General features: G+C 43.1%; 1 protein-coding gene across 1 annotated transcript in view; it reads left to right on the top strand.

The window, feature by feature from the left end:
• The first annotated feature begins 400 nt into the window (after nucleotides 1-400).
• The window catches only part of ABCA12 (ATP binding cassette subfamily A member 12), a 103,373-nt gene continuing 88,222 nt past the window's right edge, over nucleotides 401-15,551 (top strand). Inside the window, exons 1-2 of the mRNA XM_085228194.1 lie at nucleotides 401-437; nucleotides 654-694. Coding sequence (XP_085084320.1) covers nucleotides 401-437; nucleotides 654-694 — 78 coding nt within the window. The remainder of the gene's footprint in view (nucleotides 438-653; nucleotides 695-15,551) is intronic.

Raw genomic sequence — 15,551 nt, 5'->3', positions numbered from 1 at the left:
GAAAATAAAAGATTTGACGGGGCTCTGCATATTTATCTGGGGTTGGAGAGCAATTGCATATTCTGGGGCAGCATCTGAGATGCTAAGGACCACTGTGCATGCTGCTTGCAAAGCAGGGTGTTTGGAGATGCTGCAGGTGCAAGTGGATGGCCATGCTGGCCTATGCACAAGAGGATAGAGATTATACTGCTTTCAGACAAACAAAGAGGCATTATCAGCATAAATAGTGGCATTTGGGATTTTTTGCTTGTCCAGCAAGTTTGCTGTCCCTTGGATTGAGGTGAGGCTCCTGTTTGCTCAGGGGCTTGCATGGAAGGGGCCAGGTTTGAGTTTACACTGTGTCCTCTTGGACTGATGTCCAGGATGACATCCAGGCTGTCCTGGCTGTGTGCCCTTGTGTATGGTTATAGATGTGACAGAAACATCCTGGTTTTGGGGTAGCCGCACCAAGAAAACAAATCATCTGCCTCCCAAAATATTTAGTTTTGCTTTATAGAGCTTAACTAATTAACTGGGGTGGTTTTTGTTTGGTGATATTTACAGGATATTCAAATGTCTTGTGCTCTACTCACATTCCTTTATTTATTCGATAGGAGTGATGTCTGACTGGAGTTTTTCTGGTGTTACAAACTGTTGCAGAAGTTCACCTTGAGCCAAGAACACAGTAACATCATACTGGAAATCATGGGAAGAGGTAAATACTACAATTATAGATACTAAATTAAGGTTATTTCTAAATTGTACCAGGCCTACATCCAGGAGAGGAAATTCAGACTTAATTAGCAATGTGCTGTGCTGTGTTAGTGAAGAGATGTAAAAGGAGGGTGAAGTTGAATAGACATACAAAAGGGATAGTGTTCCTGGTTTTGCTGTTGTCAGGGCAATACTTAGATTCCCTTCTCTTGAGACCATAGGGAGTAAAAGCAATGCTTTCCAGCTTGGCTGTGCGTCTCTGTTTAAGCTTATTCTCTATTGTTACTTTTTTTCAGGCCAAGAGGAATGTAGAGAAAACAGGTTAATTTGGCTGTGTTAATTTGTTAGGGTAGGAGGCCAACCTAGGTTTCTCCAGCAATCACTGCAGCTGCTTGGGGGCTGGCAGAAGAGTGGGCTTGACCTAGCAGTGAACCAGGAACGACCCAATCCAGATGTAGGAACCAAAGCACAAGTCTCTGCAGCCCTGCCTCAATAAGAAAGGTGTCATCCATGGTGAGTGCTACAACAGTGGCCTCAGCAAACATGCCTCATGGCCACGAGGCTGCACAATACTGTGTGCATTGCTAATTGGACAAAAAGTCTTCAATTTGAAAATTATTTATCTTGCCGTGTCTGGTTTCATAAATAAGCTTGATTCCCTGCTTTTATCTGTATGCCTCTGCATGCTCTGTTCACGTACAAGCAACCTCTTGCCTCTTTTATGTATTTTCTGTACTATCTTCATGCAGAAATGCTCTGTCTTAGCATAGTCATATTTAGGAAAATGTAAAGCAGATGCATACATCTATAGCCAAACAGTTTTATTTACTGGAAGTTATTTAAATAGGAAATAGGGAAGTTGTTGTGGAAATGCTAAGTCATGGCCTGAAGCAGTGATTGAGCACCTGGTGGGAAGACAGGGTCAACCCAGGGAAGCTCAGGTGCATGCAATGCATCTCAGTGACGAGAAGGGATGGAGACAGGATCCACCCTTTCCCAGACCTTACTTAAGAGTTGGCAACGGAAGTAATGGTATTGTGCTGGAGATCTCTGTGTGTCTGAGGCCTTCTGACAGTAAGTAGTTTCTTTCCTTTGTTTCTTTGTCTATGGCTGTTGTGTTTGGGCAAGCCCTCGCTTACTGTAGCTTAAGACCTTGTTACTCTGCTGTTGTTGCTCCACTTTCTATTGTATTACAGAAGTATAAGTGAGGAACACGTTACATCCAAAGCAGCCCTCCTACCATCTGCCTAGTTCTGGTACTTGGCATCTTCCTTCAGGATGCTTTTTGCCATATGTTGGACCTCAGTTTCTCTAGGTGCCTTATATAGTCAAAGAGTATTAGGTTTGCATGTATTTGTATATATCCCTACACTCAGTATTATGAGACTACACATCACAGCATTGAGAACTCATAAAAGCGATTGCTCAAGCAGGCTTCAAATGCCTTGTCTCAAATATAATACAACAGGGATGGGAATGGAATGTATAATACAGATTGTTTTTCAGTGGTTAGCACTGTATTTCTTTGCAGTTGTTTATCTACCTTTTTGCTTTAAGAGCTTGCAAGAGCTGTAGGGTGAAGACTTTTTGGGGTATTCCAGGAGAAAAAGAGTTGCTAAGCTCTTTAACAGCAATCAAAAGCTGCCTCATGCTGTCCAGGCCATTTGCCACTAGTTACCAAACCTGTGAGCTGACTTCAGCAGCTTAGCTGATGAATGGACTAGCTGGGAGTGACTGGAGAGATTCGAAAGCTCTCATTTTGTGTTGCTTTTTCAACTCTTGCACTGGCACAGGCTGCCTGGAGAAGCTGTTGTTGCCCCCATCCCTGGCAGAACCCAAAGCCAGGCTGGATGGGGCCCTGGGCAGCCCAATCTGGTGGGTAGCAACCAGCCCACAGCAGGGGCTGGAACTGAATGGGCTTTAAGGTATCTTTCAGGCTGTGCTGTGAGTCTGTGAATCCTGAGCACCTTTTCTTTCCCTGTGCTCTCATTTAAATCACCTCCCTGGGGCTGGCATACTGTTTATTGGCTGTCTGTAAATCCATCATCGCAGTCGCATAAAGATGCAGAGATGATGCTAAGATTCAGAGACACCAGAGAGCTTCATGTGCACAATGGGTTTTAAAGGTTATGTCTCCATTTCAAGCACCAACATTAGTTGTTGGGTTTTCCCAAAGCTTTGCTATTACTTTCTAATGCTTTTTCTGCAAAAGAAACAATTTCCTTGTAATAGAACAAATTTTGCAGATTTCAGCCTGAGTTATTCTCATGGCACCCTGGATTATGAATGAGACACAAAGGTGCATAAACCAAACAACAATTTATTTTCTGAATGTTCCCATTCCTTTCCTCACAGTAGTTTGTTCCTATCCAAGCATAGAAAGAATAATAATAATAAAAAAAGTAAGAAATAGTTTCTTCTGTTGGCAAATTGTTGTGTATTCTATTGTCTGGAACTCCCATGCAGTGAGACAATGAATCCCAGAACATAAGACCCCGTGTCAGTGAGTGAGGAAGCAGCCTGTGATGTGTAAGCAATGGGGCAAAGCAGTGTCTCACAGAGGTGAGTTGTCTACTGCAGGGCTGCTGCAGAGCTGTGCAGGGAGTGGGTTCCCACTAGAGTGCGCTAGGGCAGTTAAAATGGGGATGGTGTGTCCTTCTGGAATCAGGATGGAAGCAGTAAAGATGCCTGTAAGAGCAAAGGTGCCATTTCTTAAGGCAGAGGATGTGATTAGTTTCCCCATCTTCTGGCTACAGCTCTTCACTTGTGAAGCCAGCACTCAGGCACTCAGTGTAGCTGCCTGAGTGCACTGAGGTTTGGGCTGAAGGAGACCTTGTGGAAGACCTGAGCCCATGCAGTGACAGCAGGGAGAAGATGTGTTCATAAGCCTTTTATTTAACTTGTTTCTTCTCATTGTCCCCTTTTAGCTTATTGCTTTGGATAACAGAGGAGGGAAAATGTGTAGAGCCCTGTGCATGTCAGCAAGGATAGGAGTCCATCTCAAAGACTCACTCGTGCCTCTTGTTGTCCTTTGTGCCTTTCAGAGCTGCCCCTAGTATACTTCCCCAGCATCACACAAGAATTTTTCTGCCTCAGCCCACATTTGAACCCAGGTCTCTCAGATACCAGCCCTTCTCTGCTAAGCTAGATTGTTCCATGTTTACTTAATGAGCCTGCTGGAGTGTGATTCCTTTCATGGTCTACAACCCAGTACATAAAGATGACAGTGAATGAATGTTGGTTTAGGTTTCAGTCGGCACGCTAATTCCCTGTGGTTCCTGAGATATTTGGAATTTGCTCAGACAAGATCTGGGAGATGGTGAACTGCTCCCTGGGTGGGTGAGAGCCTGGAGGCAGAGGTGACAGTTCTGTCCAGCAGGCATCATCTGTTGTAGAGTGAGGGGGATCTGCAGCAAAAAGCAAAACAGATAGTCACAGAGGAGTTCTTACTACACAATACAAATAGTGTCAGGGCTGATAATAAAGTGTCAGGAAGAATATGGAAATCAGTGAAGCTTGGCTTGAGAGCCTGCAGCAGATTAAGAAAAAACAGATGCATTTTATATAGTAATCCAGTCCCAGTCATCTTTGGTTCACAAAGTCCCTGAAATACTTGTCTAGGGAAGAGGGAGACTGAAGGCAGTGAGGAGAAAGCTGGGTGGAAGACTAGCTTAGACTAGGCAGTGTTGAAGGGCTTAGGCACTGGTCAACAAACCCCATCATTCAGTTCCACTAGAACATCCTGCTCATCTTTCTGTCAAATGCCAAGGAATGGCTTACAGGGAAAGGCCAACTCTGTGAACCTGCATTCATTTGCAGCTCACTGTGGGACCCAGGAAACCCTGTCAGATTGATAACAGGGTCATGGGAGACCTGACAGCAAATGCAGACAGAGCTGCGATTTTGCAGCATGCCTGAGAAAATGGCAGCTGGCCAAAGGCAGCAGGAGGCTCCCCTGGAAAGGCAGCCATAGGAGGCTGTTGATATGTGTTATCCTTATGGCTAACTGTAATCTGGATCCCAGAGAGCTGGGATATAGAGTAAGAAGGAGTCTTGCCAGAATGTCTTGTGATCTCAAAATAGGAATGTAGCTAAACAGGATGGAAAAAGACAGTTGTACCTGTGACATGTCCAGCATCATATAGCAGTCAGTGCCACAGCTGGTGAGACCTTGGAGCTGTCCCTAATTGGCAGATGTTTTTATTGTAATAGACGTTCTTAGCTTTTTTTTTTTCTGATTTCACACATAATAAAAAAAGGAGGATGGAGAGAGAATGAAGCTTTTTTTCATACGTCACTTTTATTTTTTTTTAACCTCCCAGGATACTGGACCAGGTCAATGCATTTTGGCTTGAGAAACATGGATAACATCTTAGTGAAGGGGGGAAAAAAAGAAAAAACGAATGTTGTTTCTTTTCTTTAGTGCTCAAAACTCAGTGGCTTTTGATTCCTCAGGAGTGTCTTGTGCTTTCTGAAATGCTTCTATCCTGTATGCCCTGCATTCATAATCAGCTGTGGCTCAGTCTTCTGCCTCTGACCTTCCTTGCTCTGTGTCTCCAGTCACAACAGGACAAATTCTGGCTTTTCAGAACTGTCTGAAGTGCTACAGCAAGGAATGACCAGAGGAGGAAGTTTATTTCTCCAGAAAACATCACTGAACCAGTCTTTGTTCACCTAAATCAAAGCCAAGCTTTTCATTAAAAAAAAAAAAAGTAAAAAATCCAAGCATTTGAAAATGATCAAGAGGCCTTAAAATTAACATTTCTTTGGTTGTAGAATAAAGAATAGAATTTTCCAGATAATATTTTTGAGGGGAAAATAGGATTTAGTCATGTAGCTAATTACTCTGGAACTGCAGAGCTGCGATGTTCACGGTTCCTACCAGTGTACAAGCTGGGTCCTGCCTTGCTTGTTGATTTCTGCAGCTCAGATGCACAGAAGACACCTGCATCCGACCCCTCTGGGGAGAGAACAGGATTAGTGTTGGCTCTGCAGAAGTGCTTCTCTCCTTTACACTCTGTGCAGTTCAGATGTTGTAACTGTGACTGTGCTCATCTCTGTTTTGTGCTTCTTTCTTTGGAGTCACTGTGGCCATCAGTTATGCTTTGACTGGGAGGAGAGTTGGCCTGGGGAAGCATTTATAATGTTTTTTTAAAGGTTATTTGTTGTTGTCGTTTTCAAAGTGAATTCATCTTTGCTGTTTTATAGGCACAGGCACTCAAAATTCCAGTAGCAAGCAGGAGCAAGAGTGAATACTCAGCTCTCAGGAAGCAGCCATTATCACCAAGTTTTATTGTGACATGGATCAGTTGGCAGGAAGTGTATCTGTCAGCCCTCAATACATTTGGAGGGCAGAACAGTCATTTGGCAGAGCTCAGGTTAGTCATCACCTGGTTCCCACTGCACTATGGCTCTGGGCAATGGGAGGGAACCATTGGCTTTATTGCTAGTTGGGAGATGTAGGTCTCTATGATCCACCACTGCACCATAGGAGCAGGCAGTCAAATGGTGCCAGAGAGGCAAGACTCTTCCTGTGTGAAATTAACAGGTGCATGGGAATAAAATATTTGGTCCTATGTGAGTTCAGAGGTAAAAACAGCCTGGGATGCTGACCAAGGCAGCAAGACCAGAGGGAACAGTTAGAGTAACGTAATGGGGATTCCTGCAAAACACTCCTGTGGACTTCTGACTGTATTCTTCAGTTTACCTAACTAATGTTTTCTTCAGCACTGCTTTTAGTTAATGATAATATCATTAATCACATAATTATGGGCTCATCCCATCCTTATGAGACTTGGGTAACTAATAAGGACTGGTAATGCTTCAGTTTATTCTGCTGTGTTTTACTGACTAAATTAATGTAGTTGAAAAGAAGCAAGCATGCTGGGAGCAAAATGTCCAAAACATAGAATTTTGCTGACGATATGCAACACTGAGCTATTTCTGGAGAGCTGAAGAATAGGGTTATTTTATTTACACTTGCTTTTATGTACATTGCTTTTTCACTGTCGGAACCTGGAGGATCTGTTTGGATCTGGTTGTGTCCATTGAGCTCATTTTGTGCCCACAAGCACACACCAGTGTTAGGACAAACACAGTGGGAAAGGATGATTTCTTGAAGTCAGAGGCTGTTTTATCACAATAGGTCAGGTAGATGTCCTTTAAATAGAACACAGGGAGTTCTTCCTTAAGAGATTAACTCCTGCAAGGGGCTGAAATCTTGCTGTTGGACTGCTTCAAATCCTGTTGCCGTAACATGGCAATGAGCACATTACATTAAGAATACATGTGACTGACTGAATCATGTGAAATGGCTTCTACTTTTACTGGATTAATGTTTGAGACTTAGATCTAATGCTAAAGGCTGGAAAAGGCATGATGTGCAAAATTAATTAGCCTTTCTGTTCACTTCTGACATTTCTCTGCCAAAGTCCACCTTTACTGTTTAAGTTGTTTCTAATTTCAAAGGTTATCAGCATCATACCCTCTGGAAAGAGGGCAGATCTTTTCTTTAGAGATACTTTAGGCCAAGGAGATATTTTTGTAAGCATCTTGGCCATGGAGAAGACCCTACACAGTGAACTTCATGGGGTTCTTTGTTCCTGAAGGAGCAAGGATAAAAGATGGCTCTGTAGGATGTCCAGCATTTCAAGTCCAATCTCCAGCTCTGTCACAGATCTCCACTGACAATGGGAGCGGATTGTACTCTAGAACAACAGAAATAACCTGTGGCTATAGCAGAGAGTAGATTTAGCCTTTCCAGTTCAATCCATAAAGAAGTTTCCACATTACTCACAAATACACTTTGCTTTCTGGAATCACTTTTGTTGCATGTCATGAAGCTCTTGATCTATGTTCCCCTGAGCTAGCCAGCACTAGATCAATTCCCTCCAGTCCTTTCCCGTCTTTGGATTTTACCTTTTCACTGCTGTCAGTATTTACAGTCTCCTCTTCCCAAAACCTCATTGTTAGTTGGTTTGCAGCCAGCTTTCACTGATTGCAGATCTTGCAATAATTACTGGTTTGGGTATTTTTTTTGAGGCTCTGATGAGACTGTTGGTGTTGTGTTGTTTTTGTTTTTCTTCCAGAAAATGAAGCTTTAGTTTTTGTTACTGAAGAAAACTGAAAGTTGCCTGAAGGATGAAAACTGCAAGGCGAACATTTAGAATATATAGAATGCTTTTATAAACTCATCAGTTTTCAAGCTAGTTTCAGTCTAACTGGAAAGTTTTGAGTGCTTGGTTTAAGCAGTACTGCACAAACAATATCAATTTCAGGCACATCTTGCATCCACAACCCTTTCATCATTGGCCCCATGGAAACACTTCTGTTTCTCCTATGAGTCTCCATGTAATATTATCCTGGCTAGTTTAATATCCCAGTTTGTGCTGTGTCATGTGCTGCACCAGTTTTGTTTTCTTCTTGCTATTTTATTTTTTTTACTTCCACATTGGAGCTGAAATCTGCAGCCCTCTGATCTTGCTTTACTGTTTTCCCTTGATTTTCAATTGTGCTTAGATCAGCATTTACTCATCTCTGCTGCCCTTGTCTTTTCCCCTTGTTCTCTTCTCTATTACATGATCAGATTTTGTTTGCACAGGATTTTTATGGACACCTGCATTCACTAGCTGTGGGCCAACTCGTCTGTTGAAATTCCCCTCTCCCCCCTCCCCCCATCAATCGTGCACTTTGACATCTCCTGCTAACTGCCATTCCTTAGCATCCATTTCTATCACTGCCCTCTGTTTTCCAGGAAGAACTTCTGATTAGGCAATAAATTCTGGGCTATCCATCATCATATGCCTATAAGATGCTTGTCAGACTGTGAGGCACAGATCACTCTTAATTGATTGAAGTGAGCCATGGATAAAATAGCTAAAGGCCTGATTTCCATTGACGTCTCCCTGTGATCCTGTCTGATGTGACAGAAGTAAGGCAGAGCCATTGTAAGTGCCATGTGGTGCAGTGCAGCATGGCTGATAAAAGACCTGCAGAACTCAGGTGGTTTCACAGAAGTCACGTCAGTCAGCTTTTGTTTGATTTCAGGTTTTATTTTCATTTATTTACAGTATTACCCATTATGTGTAGAGTGTTTGCTAAACAATGAAGAATAATGGTTCTGTCCCACGTAGCTGACAGCAAAAGGGCTGACAAAGGGAAGGAATGCAATAAAAGTGGTAACTTATGTCTGAATCATGCTTCCCAGCCAGCTGTGCTGATTTAAAAAAAAAAAAAAAGCTGGTTTTATGGGGAGGCTGGGAAACAGCAACAGTAAGTACCTTTGTGAAGAAAAAATATGAAATATTTGGACCAGTTATTTGATTAAAGATGACTTTTTGCTGACAGCACAGGGAAGGGAGTCCTGGAGGGGCACTTAGATTTATTGGACACAGATCTGTGTAGGGGGAGATAATCCTAACAGAGATGCTTGTGTTTGAGAAAATACTGAGGCAGCAGCAACAGAACTTCGGGCACAGAAAATTTGATGAGCAGGCGAATGGCAGATGCTGAGTGTGAGATGAGAACAGCTAAGGTAGGGTTGGAGTTATGGGCCACGGACAGTTGGTGAAGCAGGGGAAGAAGGGGTTGGAGGTATTTTTCTGGCAAATGACCAAGTAGTTCCATATTCATGTGATGCAGAGGATTCAGAGGAAGGTCCCAAAGGTTTCCAGAACCATGCAGATGTGGCACCAAGGGACATGATCATTTGACATGGTAGGGATGGATTGATGGTTGGACTAGATGGTTTTAGTGGTCTTTTCTAGCCTTGATTCTGTGATTCATCCACTCAGTGTGACTTGGAGATTGGCTTTGTTCCACTAAGCTGCAATGACAGAGTCCTACTGATTTCATGGGATTCTTAGAAATCAAAGAAAACTTGCTGTGGCAATCAGCAAATTCAATAAAAGCATCAGTGTCCCCAGCTGGATAATTAAAGAGCATAAATGAGGGGTAGCTGATTTCTGTCTCTGAATTAATGTAACAAATTATCATTGACTTAAATGAGCGAAAACTATACTCCAAAGAAAAGGGTCTTCCCTACGAAAACATCCTCCATGCTATGTGTGTTGGTCTCCAATATGTCTGGGTAATGAAACTGCTGCTTCTACCCTACGAAGACAGGCTGAAGGAGCTGGGCTTATTCAGCCTGGAGGAAAGAAGGCTGTGGGGTGACTTCACTGCAGCCTTTCAGTACCTACAAGGGAGCCTACAAACAGGAGGGGAATCAACTCTTTGAAAGGGCAGATAACAGCAGGACAAGGGGAAATGGTTTGAAGTTGAGGGAGGGAAGATTTAGGTTGGATGTCAGGGGAAGTTCTTAACAGAGAGAGTGGTGAGGTGTGCTGGAACAGCTACCCAGAGAGGCTGTGGATGCCCTGTCCATCCCTGGAGGTGTTCAAGGCCAGGGTGGATGGGGCCCTGGGCAGCCTGGTCTGGTATTGAATGGGGGAGGTTGGTGGCCCTGCCTGTGGCAGGGGGTTGGAGATTCATGATCCTTGAGGTCCCTTCCAACCCTGTCCATTCTTTGATTCACAGACATCTAGTTCATCACTGACCATTTGTCAATGGCCACAATCCCATTTTGCCAAGAGCAGGGAGTATATCTTAGTGCCCCAGCACCTAATTTGCAGACTGGCTGGTGTGTATAGGTTGCCTGTGGAGGTAGGTGCCATGGGTGTGCTCCAATGATGGAACAGAGGCAAGGTTGCATCTGCTGTTCCTTGCTAGGGATGATAACCCTTATGCAAAGGCAGGGCAGGCTGTAACATTTAAACAGCTACAGTTGCTTGCGTCAGTACACCGGTGTCAGGGCACTGACCTGGGAAACATCTCATTTCTGCATTGATCCGTTCGCTTTGACGTAGAGCAGGCTCACCTCAGTAACAGATGTGACATCCTGACACCTGCTGACCTGCCAGAGGTGCCAGCTCCTCTCATCACCATGCAATAGTGGTTCACTGCTTTTGTGCTTGATGAGTTCTATCTTGTGTTGTTTTTTTTTTTTTTTTTTTTTTTCCTGGTAGCCCCCACCTGCAATAGAAATGTTCTGAGAGGCATCAGCAGACACGGCATTCTTTGTACTGTTCATCACAGGGACAGGACTTTGCAATAGGTGTGATATGTGTTGGGGAAATGCACCATTTTCAGGCAGCTGAGCTTTAGCAGAATAGGATGCTCAGTTCCAAGGGGAGAGGGATGTTTTCATCAGTCCCAGGGATGAAAGCTAAGCTGCTTTACAGTGTAGTCTGATAGAAAGTGTCAGGGGAAAAAAAAAAAGTCTTTAAAAGTCAGGTGTGCATTTGCATTCTGAACTGACAGTTGCACAAGCTGGTAAATCATACATAATGAATACCTTATTAGCTTAATTTTGTCTGTTTGGGGTCACTGTGAACAGCCTATTAGAAAATAGCAGTTTTCTCCAAGGATGCCAAATAGTTGGTTATTATTTCTGCAAATAATACTGAATCTGTAACTTGTTTGAGAAAAGCTTATTGTGCTATTCAGAGGTCAAAATCAGAACAATGACTGGATAGATAGCTGCTTAGTGTGCTTTTCTCCCTTGAACATGGCAGTGTAACTTCTAGAATCAAGTTTCTTGTGTGCAAAGGGCAGAGGGATAACCACAGGCTCAGTTTAACTAACCCAAACCAGCCAAAAACTGATATCTCTGCATTATGTGGCCTTTCTGATGCCAGTGTCTTTATATTTTTTGGTCTCTTACCTATTTTTTTCAATCTTTAGGGCTACATAGAGATCTTTTGTTCTAGGAGAAAATGGTATTCCCAATTATGCCCCAGAACTAGAAACGTGAGAGGGAAAATGAAATACCTGAGAGCACCAAACCACAAATGTTCCTTTGTAATAAAGCACAGGATTTGCTCGTAGTAAACTGTCAGATCTCCTGCTGGAAGTGCAGCATGCTTGCTGAAAAGCACCATGTGAAGCAGCAAAAAGACTTGTTTAAAAATTCAGATATGTATTTATGGGCTTAGAACTTTTTCCCCAGAAGTAACATAGCTCCAGTCTTGTAAGTGCAGGTAGCTGTCACTGAAGCTTTCTGTTTCATGGCTAGAAGTACCAGAGGCAACAGTGGTATTTTCAAGAGGGCTTTGATGCAGGATGTTCAAAAGCATGATTTCTATTCTACTCCAAAACCTGGCCCCCCAGAACCTCCCTTGACCTCTTCCAGGTATGAAACAGTTCTACGTAGGCTTTAATGCTCTTCTTAAGATTTTTCCACTGTTCTCCCCACGTGCATCTTGCCAAAGAGATGGCTGAAATGTTACCAGCAGTGCTTTGTACTGCAGATGGATTCTGATTATTCATAAGATGGTCAGTGAGAATGGGACTATTTCATGTTTTGTCAAAGCAGCACAAGTAGGATGCTGCTTTTATGAGACTTGCTGCTGCCTTCTCTCAGTCATCTCTTTCATGTGCCTGAGCAGGACTGAGGTGACACTCTGCTTCATAAAGAGCCACAGCAGTGTGTGAGACAACTCAGGAAGCAGTTTACAAACAGCAAAGAGAAAGCTCAGAGAATGGAAATATTTTTAAGCTGAATTTCTACTACTTTCCAAGTGAGGATTCCAGCATGAGTACATTAAATTCTCATATTACTCAACAGTCAGGGCTATTTAGCAATAAAGACCTCTGGCACTGAAAGAGACTCAAAACAAATCTTTCCAGCCAGCAATAAAGTGCAAGGAGTGTCATGCTGAAGATCACTGGGTCGCGTAGCTTGTTAAGACAAGAGGCTGGAGGCTTATTTGTGCAATTGCTGCAAGTGATCTTGTCTTATGACACACTCACTGCAATAGATAACTGCCTTGGAGTTTGAAAAAAAAATTAAATATAGTCCTATGAATACAGTTCTGTAGCCACAGTAAATTAAATTGTGCACATACACACAGAGAGAGCATTAGGGCTTTTCGAAACTCGATTCAGGCTGCATTTGGAATTGGTTTTGTAGCTCTTGATTGTTCTCTCTGGAAAAAAATAACTGCAAGCAATGCTTGTTGTGTGGCCTGGAAAATGAGGAAAAAAGGCTCAAAGCCAATGTGTGCAACAGCATCTTGTCTGAGAGTCCCCAACTTCCAGTCCAGGGCAAAGGAAGAAAGCAGCCTGGGCTTTTCACCTTTTCTTATGTAAAATGAAGGTGCCTGACTTCACAGCTTTCCAGAGGTTTGAATAATGAAGTAGCTCTAAATAAAGATTATATTAAAGTTTGATTTCTGCAGTCCTTTGCACTGCATCCACAGCATGCAAAGTGCCTTCTTGCCACCAAGAGGAGGCCCAGTCTTGCAAGCACACAAAAAACTACCTGAATACCAAGTGCAGCCGAAGGCCCCAGAGTCCCTAATTTTCTACAGGGCCTTTCCTAAGATGGTCAAAGCATCTTAGCCATTTGCATCACTTCTTACGCTGAAAGTGACATTGGAATGTGGGGCTGAATGAGTCTCAGTAAATTCTAGTTGTACAGAAACACAGCATTTTACATTAACAGAGCCCCAGGGCTCTTGCCCGGCTCAAAATGATGTGTTCTTTGTCAACCTTTGTGCCCAAAGCAATATCAAAATAGTAATGCAGCACAGAATTGCTTACAGTATTTTATTCCATGGCTAGGTTTTTTTCTAACTTTTTTTTTTTTTCTTTTGTGGAAATGTAGGAGATAATGCACTGATTCTGGCTAGGGGAAAGACACGTTAGCTGGGCATGTCGTGTAAGCCAGTGTCAAGATAACACAGATGTTGCTGTTGTTGTCCTTGATGTTGCTGTCCTTCTGCTGGGAGGAGAACTGTCTCCTATGGGAGATGGTTGATCTGTTGGTTGATGGCTTCTGCTTTTACATGTTATTTGTGTACTCTAGGTTTCTTCATACATGTTAAACAGCCTGTGCTGGTGAGAACATTAATGCCTCACTATGTCATCTGGCTGACGCTGGATATTATCTACACATTTGTGCTCTAGTTTAACTTCTAGGAAGAAGTTATATCCCAGATAAATACTACAGTCCCATTTCCCCTCAAAAGTCTTTTACTGCCATCTCTGAACTATTAGCTCAACACAAACTGAAACTCTTTTGGCCATTTCAAGTGAAATGCACATATATGTGTATGTGGTAGTTCTGCCCTGGAACTTGTTTTGGAAAAGAAGACATCAGTTGGCTCTTTTAAGAGGGTTACACAGATTGGTGTCTATAGAGTGGCTCTTCTGTGGTATTTTTCCTCAAGCAGACATCTGGTCTGACTTCTGTCTTCTTGAAGGCAATGAATGTTGTTTCCAGTGCATCATCAAATGTTTTGTTATTAAATAATTAGAGAGTGGTTTTTATAAGCATTCTGACTGCAGAATTGTTATTATTATTATTATTACTATTACTGCCTGCTGGCAATGGAGAGGAAGACAGTGATCCTCCCTTAATGTCTGTTGAAACAATGTGAAAAAAATGGGCAGACCTTTGGATTCTAAATAAGACTCCTATCCATAAATAATGCTCCTGAATTCATAAATTCAGGGCTCTTTCTAGTCAGACTGTATCTTCCTGCCAAAAGGCATTCATCTTTACATACAGGCACAGTGTCTGCTCTGTGCCCCTCTCTCAGCACTGGTCCAGCTGTGTTTTGTGGCTGTATAATTCTCATAGAACATCTTTCTTGTGGTTATAACAGCACCCAAAAGGACACACATCTGCTGGGTTTTCTGATCAGTTCAAAAATTTTCCACCCATCAATTTTATCTGTGTGATGAGGAGAAAAAAGCAAGAAGCAACAAGCAGCCATTTATTTGGGATTTCCAAATGTCCAGACTGGAGGTGACCAGAATTCTGGCCCAGTTTTGTAACTTGGTAGCTACAGAACTCAGCACATCCCTTGGGGACGTCTTGGACTCGGAACAAAGAAACCCAGAATACGGTCATCAAAAATCCAGGGGCCTTTTGCTGTGCCCTTAGTGCAACTGCACGATGGTATTTGTTCCTTACCTAAGAAAGCTTCCATGTGACAACACAGTCACAATATCTATTCTTGTCTTTAACTTACTTTCATTTCTGTTTGTAAAACAGAGCTGTAGCATACGGATGGATAAATCTAGCAACGATGGCTATCTGAGGCATAACCTATCATGGGATCTTGCCCATTTGGTCACCCAGGGATGGGTATGCTGTAGCTCAGGAGCTCCATGTGTAACAAGGGCAACTCCCAAGATAAGGTCATGGCGCAACCCCCAGCGAGGGCGTGCTGGTGGCAGGCTCCTGGCTAATTGCAAATTCTAGGTCTCCAATTGAGGCCCAGGTAGGTGACGGCACATCCTATGGCAACTCCCAGGGAGCCACTGTGTTTCCCAGCATGTGTGGGCAGCCAGGTGTGTACCAATGTGCATGCTGTGTGTAGAGAAATATGAGCCAAAATCTCAGCGCATGCTTTATGTTATTCTCATGTGCATGGTGCTGCCTTCAGCTTGGGGAATCAGACAAGAATTCTTTGTGAAGGACTTCACTCTTTGCTCTTATGAAGGATGCTGGGCTGCTAGTCATTAGGGAAAGGAGGGCTGAACACTCTCTCCCACGCTGGCTGTGAAGCCTCAGGATGAGCCACATTCCTTCTCCCATTCAGTGAAGTTTGCCCATTTCCATCATATGAGTCAGAGGATCAACCTTACTTTGACAGGGCATCTCTCATGTATAAGTAACCTGGAGAGGCAAAGAAGTTATCTAACCTTTGCTTTGCTAGAGCTTAAGGATCTGTCAAAACCACAGTCTGAAGGGAAGCAAGCCCTACATCACTTCTGTCCATGCTCCTCCATCACTGCAGTACTTGTGTGAGATTATTTCAACACATATTTTTCTTCTCCAGCAAGCA

Source organism: Meleagris gallopavo, chromosome 7 (genome assembly GCF_905368555.1).
Source record: "Meleagris gallopavo chromosome 7, MGAL_WU_HG_1.1, whole genome shotgun sequence".
Taxonomy (NCBI): Eukaryota; Metazoa; Chordata; class Aves; order Galliformes; family Phasianidae; genus Meleagris; species Meleagris gallopavo.
Note: the sequence above shows the minus strand (reverse complement) of the source record. Positions and strands in the feature narration are given on the sequence as shown.